Source organism: Boleophthalmus pectinirostris, unplaced genomic scaffold (assembly GCF_026225935.1).
Source record: "Boleophthalmus pectinirostris isolate CB_2022bp ecotype Guang Dong unplaced genomic scaffold, ASM2622593v1 HiC_scaffold_14, whole genome shotgun sequence".
Lineage (NCBI taxonomy): Eukaryota > Metazoa > Chordata > Actinopteri > Gobiiformes > Gobiidae > Boleophthalmus > Boleophthalmus pectinirostris.
In genome coordinates, this window is record NW_026571047.1 from 24,314,524 (window position 1) to 24,326,009 (window position 11,486).

Here is an 11,486-nt window from a genome sequence, read left to right on the forward strand (position 1 = left end):
GTAAACGTCACTTACGTTTTCTATGACAAAATATCTGTGGAAATGTCTCGAGTATTTTCCACCAGCTTCATAAATCTGCCCCATCAACAAATCTTCATCCAACAAGGTCGACAAAGGATAAACATTCATCCATGAAGAATTTATCCAAAACTATCAAGGTAAGAAAGACGAAAACTTAAAGCAAACAACGACGACGCATTAGTGAACTACTCCTGAGCAAAACATTATGGTCATGAATAAAACATAAGTAACTTGTTAACTCAGACTGATTCTACAATTAAAATCAAAAATCGATTTCATGATGTAGATATTCACATAGACAGAGAGATTTGTGCAGTTCGAACGCTACAGATGTTCACAGATTACATGTCTCGCATTTAAACTGCACAAATCTCTCTGACTACACTAATATCTACATCAGGAGTGTCCAAACTTTTTTTTAATTAAGGGCCACATATCTAAACACAGATGAAGTAGAGGGCCGATCCAGCGCTGTAGACTGGTGCTCAATACAGTGAATAATTGAAATATGTGCATGTTTAACACGTTAGAATGAGCCATCAGTCTTTATTCATGCTAAAATTCTTAAAACCACACAATAAATATTAAATATTTGCTTTATCAAGGTAGATTTTCAAAAAAAAAAAAACTTGCAGTAGAAAGTTAATTTTTAATTGGCAAGGTAATTTGGGCCAATTCATCTGGAAGCCTGAGCGCCAAGAAAAATTTGTCTCAGGGCCGCATTTGGCCCACGAGCCATAGTTTGGACATGCCTGATCTACATCATGAAATCGATTTTTAATTTTAATTGTAGAATCAGTCTGAGTTAACAAGTTACTTATGTTTTATTCATGACCATAATGTTAGTTTTGCTCAGGAGTAGTTCACTAATTCTTGTCTTTGTTCGCCTTTAAGTTTTCGTCTTTGTTACCTTGATAGTTTTGAATAAATTCCTCTTGGATGAATGTTGGATGAAAATTTGGTGCTGGGGGCAGATTAATGAAGCTGTTGGAAAATTCACAAGGCATTTCCAGAGATATTTTGTCGTAGAAAAGCATTAACGTAAGTGATGTTTACCCTACATCGCGTCTCTTCCGGACATTGCAAAAAAGGTCTATTGTAAGTGGCTAAAAACAGAAATCAAGGAGTTAAGGTTTTGAAAAGTTTGATGCACCCCTTCTAGGCTGCATCCCATTTCTGTTCACTTCATGCTTGACTCAGTTCCTTTTTAAATTGTAAATCCCCCCACAGCAGAAGAAAAATCCAGAGAGAAGTGATACTGACTAATTCCAAGTGTGATGAACTGAGGAAACAAGGATTCAAGGAGACAACATTTACTGAACAGAAATGGGACGCCGCCCTGGTTTGATCCCAGTTGGTCAAAGAATGGCACACATCCTCCTCTTTTTCCTCTTCTTCATGAGCTGCAGGTCCAGGTCCAGGAGCAGAGCCAGGAAGTTTCTGTTGGGGTAGATCGCCCTCTTCTGGACGACGCAGTGCAGTGCCTGTTTCAGCGACATGTGCTCGTAGATCATGAGGTAGGCCAAGACCAGAGAGGAGGAGCGGCTCATTCCCATTATGCAATGTACCAAAATCTTCCCTGAAAAATAAGAAAAACAACTATTTGTGATTCAGTACATTTATGACTTCTTACCTAATATAAACTATGAATTATACGGAAGAAAATATCCATGGTAAAATGTGTTTTCTAATTTAAAGAGAAGGTATTTTAGACTTCTATAGGGTATTAATTACTAACACATCATATTTAGATCATGACCTTACTTTTTATTGTTTTGAAAATTCCAGAAAAACAACATATTTAAATGTTTTGGGTGAGGGAGCAATGTTAAAAAGTTGACACCCTCCTTAATAATTTTGTACCTTGTCTATAACTGTCAACCAATCAGAACCTGTTTCCTTTGCCTCTCAACCAATCACATAAATACACTCTCTCTCCCTCCTTCATTCTGTGATTTACTGCAGCAGCCAAACCTTTAGCCTCCTCATTGTCTCCATCCTCCTCTTCACCTCCACCAGTAAAGCCTATTCAATACACCTGTGGCCATACCGACTTGTTAAAGCCTGATCCCGTCAGATCTCAGAAGCTAAGCAAGGCCGGACCTGATTAGAACTTGGATGGGAGACCACTTGGAAAATCAGGTGCCACAGTGTCACAAAATTGCCGTTGTGTCCTTAGGCAAGACACTTCACCCATAGTGCCTAGTACAATAGTATCTTGCCTTCACCGAGTATGAAGTGAATGAATAAGCGTCTTTGTGACACGCGCTACATAAATAAAATACTTACTTACACTTTTGAAATTATGTTTTATAGGGATGTAACAATAACTAAAATATCATGATACTGTATCATCAAAAGTCTCTCAGTAATATCATGGACCATCACAATATATCGAATCACAAGTTTATTTGCTTAAATACATTGTTATTGTGCAGTAATAGCAAAAAAAAACAGAGGGAACTACATCAACCATGATCCTTTGCTCAATTTTGGTGCAAATTGCATGAAGAAACAACAGTTCTAAGCACTTTTAAATCTTAGTTCTTTGAATTAAGTCTTGTCCAATCATTTTAAGAGGAAGAAGTCTCCACAAAGTATAGCAATAAATATCTTACCATGACATTTGGATATTGTTACATCTCTAATGTTTTACCTTTACTGTAGTTGTTTGTACCAACATTGTTTTCAAAATTATCTACGACCAAACCGGGAAAGTGATCGTCTATTTCAGCTCACTCTGAGTTACAAAAGCCTGGATTCCCACAATGCAGTTCACCAGGGCCATCTCTGCAGAGGATTAGTCTTTTTAATATCATACTTGACTGACTCCAGGCTAAAAATAGTTCCCATAATTCTTCTGCGCTCTGCTCGCTGTACATTTCAGAACAGAAGATACAGGACGACATTCAGACCATACTCCCTACAACTCAGATAATACTCCCTACAACTCACCCTTATGTAACAGATAATACTCCCTACAACTCACCATTATGTAACAGATAATACTCCCTACAACTCAGATAATACCCTTATGTAACAGATAATACTCCCTACAACTCACCCTTATGTAACAGATAATACTCCCTACAACTCACCCTTATGTAACAGATAATACTCCCTACAACTCACCCTTATGTAACAGATAATACTCCCTACAACTCACCCTTATGTAACAGATAATACTCCCTACAACTCACCCTTATGTAACAGATAATACTCCCTACAACTCACCCTTATGTAACAGATAATACTCCCTACAACTCACCCTTATGTAACAGATAATACTCCCTACAACTCACCCTTATCTAACAGATAATACTCCCTACAACTCACCCTTATGTAACAGATAATACTCCCTACAACTGTATAACAACTCATCCTTATGTAACACACACACACACTTTAGTCCTGGTTTAGTCCTGGTTGAGTTCTGGTTTAGTTCCGGATTATTCCTGGTTTAGTTCTGGTATAGTCCTGGTTAAACCTGGGTAAAATTTTGGTTTATTCCTGGTTTAGTCCTGGATTATTGCTTGTTTAGTTCTGGTTTAGTCCTGGTTTAGTCCTGGTTCAGTCTTGGTTTAGTCCTACTTTAGTCCTGTTTTACTCCTGATTTAGTTCTGGTTTAGTTTTGTTTTAGTCCTGGATTATTCCTGGTTTGAGTTCTGGTTTATTCCTGGTTCAGTCCTGGTTCAGTCCTAGTTCATCTCACCATCTGGAGACTTGATGGCTCTGTGGATGAAGTCTGCTGCAGGTCTGAAGTACTGGTCCAGGTCGAAGTAGGTGGAGTCCTCCGCCGGAATCCCGAGGTAAACAAAGTCGTTGCCGTAGAAACGCTGGTCGCCGATGCTGCCCTGCTTCGAGTGAGCGGCGTTCAGGACGTGAGTGATGCCCAACCGCACCAGAGCCGTCTTATTCTGAGCTACTGCGCTGGCAACACAACACGACCCTCACGTTAGAATATTACAGTTACATATTAAATTAAACGAACCCTGTTGCCATAGTTACTAACAATACAAAACAAAAGATCTCGTCGTTTGAATGGGGTAAAGTCAGAGGTGGGACCAAGCCGTTGTTTTGCAAGTCTCAAGTCTTTGTCCGAGCCAAGTCCCAAGTCAAATTCAGGCAAGTCCAAGTCAAGTCTCGAGTCACTGACCCAAAAGTCCAAGTCAAGTCCAAGTCGTCTGCTTTGAGCTTCAAGTCATTTCAAGTCTTTAAACCAAAGCACCAAATATATCTTAGATTTTTGCACTTTATATGAATTTTAAACTAAATTGTACTTAAAAAGTCATGGTATATTTATATATGAGTATTTATAGAGTTAAGAAATGCAAAATTTTCCTTTTTAAATGTCTTGACAAGATCTTAGTGTGAATCATTACGGCCAGAATAGAAAGAATTAAGATTTAAAAGTGCTTAAAAAAAAGTTATTTTGTGAGTCTGCACTGAAATTGAAGGATCATGCTCTATGTAGTTCCCTTTTTACTGTATTGTACTGTATATTACTGTAGTACTTTTGAGGATACCACATCACAGTACTTCAGTTACATCCAAAGAAACAAACAGAGAAGTGGGAGGGACATGTTCTAGTTTGTTCCTGTAAAGGAACAAATTAGAACATGTAACATATAAGACATATAAGCACTACACATGTCAACCATAAAAAGAAAAGTATTTTCTAAAAACATATAATTTTTTAGGAGAAGCATCGTGTCTTCTTAAGTCACAGGCCTCAAGTCTGAGTCAGGTTCCAAGCCATTGACCTTCAAGTCCAAGTTGAGTCCCAAGTCTTAGTCCATTTTATCAAGTCAAGTCTCAAGTCCTAAAAATAGTGACCCAAGTCACGACTTGCAAGTTCCACCTCTGGGAAAAGTCCTCAAAGTTACACCTATGAACAAGAAGCCGAAATAATGACTATAAAACTTAAAAGTAGCAGCTGAGTAGTGTTGTGTTTTGTAAATGTTTTTCTTGGCCCGCAGGCATCCTGCTGAAGTGGCCCAAATGATGATAGGCAGTATTTTGTACTGAAAATATAAGTAATTATACTTAAAATTGGTGTTCCAAACCTTTTTAAATGTACAGTTGTTCAGTAAGAGCTGTGAAAATGCATTAATCTTATTGACTCTATCTTGACACTGGTCTTGCTTCAAATATATTTCAATATGTGGTTATGGTAAAATGTAATTTAACCATATTTGAGTGAAATTATTAGTTTATTCAGTCATTTTTAAATTAGAAACATAATAGTCGTGGTGGAGTGGTGTTATGGGTTCAAGTGCCTGTGCCAGGTTTGGTGTAATACATGACTGGTCAAAAGTTTTAGACCACATTTTTTCCATTTTTTTACTGTTTACTGTTGACCAAAATGTATTTTAAACTTTTGATTCATGAAAGTGTCCACCTTTGGCAGATATAACAGCTGAACACACTCGTGGCTCGTTCTTTTTACAATAGAAATCAAATATTCTTCAGAAAGTTCTTCCCAAGTCTGTTGCAGAAGTTCCCATAAATGTGTGGCTCTTGTAGATTTCTTGACTTTCACTCTTCTGTCCAGTTCATCCAAAACCAGCTTGATGGAATTTAAGTCTGGACACTGTGCTGGACACTCCATGTTTTCAAGTTTTACCATCTTGTTCTTTTCTCCTGAGGTAGTTTTAGGCAGAGCTTGGACTTGTGTTTTGTATCTTTTATCTTTTTTTTTAAACCTCTGTCTGTTCAGTTCTTACCTTTGTACCATTTCAAACTCTTCATTGGACTTGCACGACTTGAATTGCAATAAATAACTGGAAAAATTATGGTGTTCTAAAACTTTTGACCAGTAGTGTATGTGGACAATATGGACAAATTGGTTAAGAAAAGCTGGAAGATACAGGAAAGTAGGAATTCTTAACGGGAATCCCTCCATTTACATCATCAACACGCAAACCTTTTCACCTCACTGAAGCAGGGACACGAGAAAGAATTTAATTACTCTAAACAAAAGTAAAGTTGATAGACCAGCTTTGTGATTTAATACACCTGTACTTCTTTCTATGTGATCGATTTATGAATGAATGAATGAATGAACGAAGCAGATGCCGTAGTAACAGCGGTATATAAAGCTCAGCGGTTCTCAGACTTCTCACACTCAGATCGTGGTACCACCGGATCTAAACCTGGACTGGTCAGGCCTAAATAAGGACTAAACCAGGTCTAAAATAAGACTAAATCTTGGATAATGTTGTTCTAAATACTGAACCAAACATTATAACTTTTATCTCTTCATTAACATCATTATTAGTAACAGTAAGTAGGACTAAATACTTGTAAGTAACAGCTCCACAATTTGACAACAATACATCTTTTGCTTTTTTACAATTTAAATCTTCCAAAATATATTCACCAAATACTGAAAACTGCGCTTGCTTTCTTTGCGTTTCTTCATAAACTTCAGTACTTACAGATTTCCTATGTAGATATTGGGCCAAACTTCGTCGATTTGCCCCAGATGTAGTTTGCAGGAGTCCAGCATTTTCTGCAGGTCTTTCACAGTCAGATATTCTTTCCTCTTTCTTCTGTGGGACATTTTGGACGGCGGTGAGCTCCAGTATTTGGACAGAGTTCAGGTCCAAGCGAGTCCGACCGAGTCTGTCTGAGGTGGGGTGATGTCTGTGAACAGGTGGTCCACTGACACAAGGCACGAGCCCAGATTTAGACCGGGACATTAGGGTTAGTCTTACAAAAACACTACGCTGCTTACAGGAGACGCTTCAAATGTATGGAATATTAAGTACGTTTAAAGGGGCATTGTGTAACTTTCCTGGTGGAGGGTCCGTGGAGATGTTATGGCTTTGTCTAGAATGTTTCACACTATGGTATTAAACCTTTCTATCTTCATGGAGACCAAACCAGGCCAAGTTACGAATCAGATCTGAGGACAGGCGACCCCATTCACAGTCAGAATGTCTGTTTTTGTCTGTATTTTTGAGCTATAAAACCACCTGTAACTGAATAACTATTAAGTAGAACTGTTTATTTTTTTTTTTTGGATTATTTATCAGGGGCAGTGTGCATTAATCAGCATTTCTGTAAATATACCAGAATTAGCTAGAGCCAGAGAGGATATTTTTCATCTGTAGTCCCTGGACAAATGGTAAACATGGTCACCCTAAAACTACAACAATAAGAATTATACAGAAAATTGTGAGTAACAGTTCAATTAAAAGGCAATAAGAACACAAACAGATACTGACAACTATACTAAACTAAAAAACACACACACATATACAGAAGACAGAAGTTTAATGTCATACTGTGGAACATTCCAGGCAGAGCAATGATATATCCACAGAAACAAGCAGACTCCCATCTAAAAAGTTACAGAGTGCACCTTTTAGTGATCCACTTCTTATCCTGTGTACAGTAGAGACGTCGCTCTGTACTTGCGTAGTTCTCCAATTTTACTTTCTTAAAGGGCCCATCTCATGCTAAATCAACTTTTCAGAGTTTTCTACCTTCTAAGAGTGATGCATACATCACAAAGTGGTTTTTAGATTGATTTGTTGTTTTTTTAACAAATTGCAGCGTATTTGTGCCACCCTTCCACGTGACAACGAACTAAAACTGCTACAACGATGACACGGCAGCTACACCTATGACGCGTTTGACGTAGCAGAAAACACTTCACACCCGCCACTCTCTCCCCGCTCCACCACCTCCACCCCGCCTCCACCAGTGTACACAATATAATAAGTTTATCTACTAGTGTTTATTAATACTTTACCAATCAGTAATGTTCAGCTGATGTCGACACTGTGCTTGAGCTTCGTGCACCTCAAAGTTCTTGTCCAATTCCAGATCCAACACATGCAGCTGAACGCGCTGTATCACCATGATGAATAAAAGTTTATTCCTACCACTATCAGGGTGCACGTCTGTCTCCCCCTCCCTCCCTGAGATGGGTGGAGGAAGGGTGGCTCACTCAGAGCCTACGTCACGTTTGGAGGGCGGAGCCTGTGCTTTCTCAGGGCGGGCGGGGGGATGAGCAATAGTCGGTCTTTCATAGTTCCTGGTCTGTGACTGTCTCCAAAAAATCAGTAAGATTTCAGAACTATTGTGCAATGGATGTTCCAAAACCCAAATTGTGCTTGTTTATGTGCAGAAGATACAATGTGAAAAGAGTTATTTTGCATGAGATGGGCCCCTTAATTGGTGGATTTAGCAGTGTTGCGTTAGCCTGATTCATCAGCAGGTTTCACTTTGTGGAAACCGTCTGACCTCGCAGCATTAGAATTTGGTTGCTCAGTGGTAGGCAGGTACTTTTTATCATTTAACCAATCACTGCTATTTGGTCATGATGTATGTAATGCACCGCTAACCGGGCTAACTGGTATATTAAGCTTTCCCCAAATCCTGTAGAAAGAAGGGCAATAACGTCTTTCCCCTTGATAAAATTCACCAAACATTCTCTTTGTTCTGGCTTTATATCTCACACTAGTAAACAACCCGCTCAAACTAATCATTTATGCCTCTACCTCCTCTGGAGTCAGTACTACTTCTGTGTTTATTTGTCAAACCCAATGTATCAGAAGTGCTTGATAAAAGTTTTCTATCAAAAAAAAAAAACAACAACAATGATACCAACAATAAAATAATCAAGTTAAGTATTTATAAAATTATTGGTAAAAAAGTCTATCATGTCTGAGTGTGTAGTTTGATGTCCAGAGCTCGGAGCTGTTTCAGGAAGCCCGTGTTTGGGAAAATCCACCTGTGCTCCTTCACTTTGAGAATAGCGTCCACCAGGGGGAGCCGGTGGTGCTGCATGAGGAAAGACAGGACGAGTGTGGCCGATCTGCTCACGCCAACAGCACAGTGCACCAACACACGACCTCAGGAGAGAGGAGAGGGTTAGTCCTGGTTCAGTTCTGGTTTAGTCCTGGCTTAGTCCTGGTTTAGTCCTGGTTTAGTCCTGGTTTAGTCCTGGTTTAGTCCTGGTTTAGTCATGATTTAGTCCTGGTTTTACAATGGTTTAGTCATGATTTATTCCTGGTTTAGTCCTAGTTTAGTCATGATGTAGTCATGATTTAGTCATGATTTAGCAAATACATTTTTTTTTCCAATTAAATTAATTCATTTTAAAACATGTTTTCAATTTATTCAGTGAGTAATAACTAATACAAAGTTGGCTTTTATTAGATGTGAAGTTGTAATATTTGTAACCACTAAAGCCTGTTGTTACAATTTTGCAACATTTACACAGATTCCTCAAAAAAAAGAAAAAAAAAACAGAAAAAAGAAAAACTAATTATTTTCTGCATTAGAGGCTTAGTAAAAACATGTTAAAGAGGGTTACAGTTACCCTACAGATCCTGACAAGGCGACCCAAAAAAAAAAAAAAATCTCTTGCGACCCCCCTGAGGGTTGTGATCTAGTCTTTGGGAAACACTGCTTTAAACTGTGCTCGCTGAATGATGCAGTTTTACTTTACTCACCTTCCTCTACTTCCAGCGCATTGTGAATAAACTTGTCTGAAGCGCTGAAGTATTTGGAGAGGTTAAAGGTCGGCGAGTCGTCAGCGGGGATTCCATAATACACCACCGAGGGGCCGTAGAAGTCCGGACCGCCCTCACTATGGGCCCGTCCGTGTGCTGCGTTCAAAACATGCGTAATTCCCAACTTCCAAACGCTGTAGCGGTCATTGGCAAACGTCCTATATAAAAAAATTACTGATTTAGTGGTTCAGACACAAAAATGGGCTTTAGTACTGCTTTAGTCATCCTTTTAGAATGGCCATTAAAATATAAATTGTCTCATTAAAGGTGCACTTTGTAACTTTTCCTCAGTATGGCATTAAACTTTTACTTCTTTACTCATGTCAGTGTGTTTTATTGCTACAAAAATATCTAGAATACCATGCTTTTTTATTGTTTCTCCATAAATCTGACTTGTAACTTGGCCTGGTAGCTCTTCCTCTATGTGTCCATGGAGATAGATAAGTTTAATGCCAAAGTGTGGAACATTCCAGGCAAAGCAATACCATCTTGACAAGCAGGTAGCAGCAGACCCTCCAGAAAAGTTACATAGTGCAGCTTCAATACATAAAAATGATGTTACAAATGACACCAGACTTACAGGTCACTAAGGAACAGATTGGGCCAGACTTCATTCACATGGCTCCCACATCGTTTCCCTCCGTACAGAATCTTCACGAGCTCTTTAACAGAGGGAGTGTCGGGGCGAGCTCTGCTGTTTTCCATGTGCCAACTGTGAGTGTGGACCTGTGGCTTTGGGTGAGCCTTTACTACCTACATGGTGGTACTGACAAGAATACACTGCTCTAAAATTACCGACAACTGCCTTCCAAATTAAAAGGACAAAACAATATAGATATATTTTTAGTCATTGCCCGAGCCCAAACCTGTAGTATTATATCAAATAATTAAAATGGAAAGTCACTTCCATTGTCTATATATATTTTGTTATATCACGCAGCCCTATTAGAATTATCTTAAAATTGGACAACTTCATTCCCTTTAGTGATAATAAGCTACTCTTCTGTACTCACATGTTACACACGCACTCAAAATCTGATTAATATCATATTTTCTGAGTTTTAAGATTATTAAAGTGACATGTAAACAGCAAAACCATTTAATTTCTTTCTACTTATGATCCCTCTGATCACTCACACTACAGTTGTTTGCAGTTTGAATGTCACTTATGCTTCTTAAAAGTCCAGAAATCTGATTATGCTCAGATTTTTTGGTGTGTATGTGAACAAGGCCAAGGTTGTCCAGCAGCTGACATTCTTCATGCCTCCCTGGCCAACGCACCCTCACTCATCACATAAACAGTAAATATAGGCCTAGTCTATGGAGCTGCCTGCCGGAGGAGCTCAGGGTTGCAGAGAATGTTCATGTTTTTAAGAGCAGGCTCAAGAAGCTCCCTTTTAGCTTAGCTTTTGAATGAAATCTTATACTTTTACTTGTTTCTATTGGACACATTTTATTATATTTATTCATTTTAGGCATATTTTTAGGATTTCCAGTGTTTCCTCTGTTGGAGCCCTCTGCATCAGGAGCAGATGTCGGCTGTGGCTGCTGGGTCTGTCATGTGGGCTCCTGGTGGAGGGTTGGTGCTTGGGCCTCATGTGCCTGGGCTTCGTCTCTCCCCTGGACCCTGTGACGGTTCCTGGTGGCGGTGGACGTCTCTCTGCTCCTGGTGTAGACGGCTCCTCTGATGGTGCTTTCTCAACTGGTTTGCCTGTATTCAGCCTCACATTTTACTGTAGGTAGTTTTATGTATTTTAGCATGTTAGTGTGTGTGTGAGTGTGTGTGTGTGTGTCTGGGTTGTTTGGTTGTGTGGAATCGGGCAACTATGGGGTTGGGTTGGTGGGTGGGTGGAAGGAAATGTGGAATTGTTTTTAATCACTGTAAAGCACTTTGTGTTACATTTTTGTATGAAAAGCGCTTTATAAAAATTTGAT

The 11,486-nt window shown here is 39.1% G+C and overlaps 2 protein-coding genes and 1 pseudogene across 2 annotated transcripts; 1 reads left to right on the top strand and 2 right to left on the bottom strand.

Moving 5' to 3' along the window:
- Nucleotides 1-1,129: 1,129 nt before the first annotated feature.
- LOC110164419 (dual specificity protein phosphatase 13-like) lies at nt 1,130-6,628 on the bottom strand. The gene is made up of 3 exons (XM_020929454.2): nt 6,462-6,628; nt 3,734-3,951; nt 1,130-1,600 (listed from the first exon to the last, which is right to left on the bottom strand). Exons 1-3 carry the CDS (start codon nt 6,584-6,586, stop codon nt 1,380-1,382), a joined length of 564 nt encoding a protein of 187 aa, XP_020785113.1. The 5' UTR covers nt 6,587-6,628; the 3' UTR covers nt 1,130-1,379.
- LOC129407947 (5S ribosomal RNA) lies at nt 2,058-2,175 on the top strand (annotated as a pseudogene).
- A 2,026-nt stretch (nt 6,629-8,654) lies between the features above and the next one.
- On the bottom strand, nt 8,655-10,264 carry LOC110164413 (dual specificity protein phosphatase 13-like). The gene is made up of 3 exons (XM_020929443.2): nt 10,132-10,264; nt 9,492-9,709; nt 8,655-8,888 (listed from the first exon to the last, which is right to left on the bottom strand). The coding sequence occupies exons 1-3, from the start codon at nt 10,254-10,256 to the stop codon at nt 8,695-8,697; spliced, it is 537 nt and encodes a 178-aa protein (XP_020785102.2). The 5' UTR covers nt 10,257-10,264; the 3' UTR covers nt 8,655-8,694.
- Between the last annotated feature and the right edge of the window lie 1,222 nt (nt 10,265-11,486).

What these genes read in the sequence shown, in the direction of transcription:
- LOC110164419 (XM_020929454.2), bottom strand. Translation starts at nt 6,586, where the DNA reads ATGTCCCACAGAAGAAAGAGGAAAGAATATCTGACTGTGAAAGACCTG. An exon ending in AATATCTACATAGGAAATCT is followed by an intron (nt 3,952 to 6,461) that starts GTAAGTACTGAA and finishes TTGTGTTGCCAG; the next exon opens with CGCAGTAGCTCAGAATAAGA. An exon ending in AGCCATCAAGTCTCCAGATG is followed by an intron (nt 1,601 to 3,733) that starts GTGAGATGAACT and finishes CTTATTTTTCAG; the next exon opens with GGAAGATTTTGGTACATTGC.
- LOC110164413 (XM_020929443.2), bottom strand. Translation starts at nt 10,256, where the DNA reads ATGGAAAACAGCAGAGCTCGCCCCGACACTCCCTCTGTTAAAGAGCTC. An exon ending in AATCTGTTCCTTAGTGACCT is followed by an intron (nt 9,710 to 10,131) that starts GTAAGTCTGGTG and finishes TTTTTTATATAG; the next exon opens with GACGTTTGCCAATGACCGCT. An exon ending in TGCGCTGGAAGTAGAGGAAG is followed by an intron (nt 8,889 to 9,491) that starts GTGAGTAAAGTA and finishes CTCTCTCCTGAG; the next exon opens with GTCGTGTGTTGGTGCACTGT.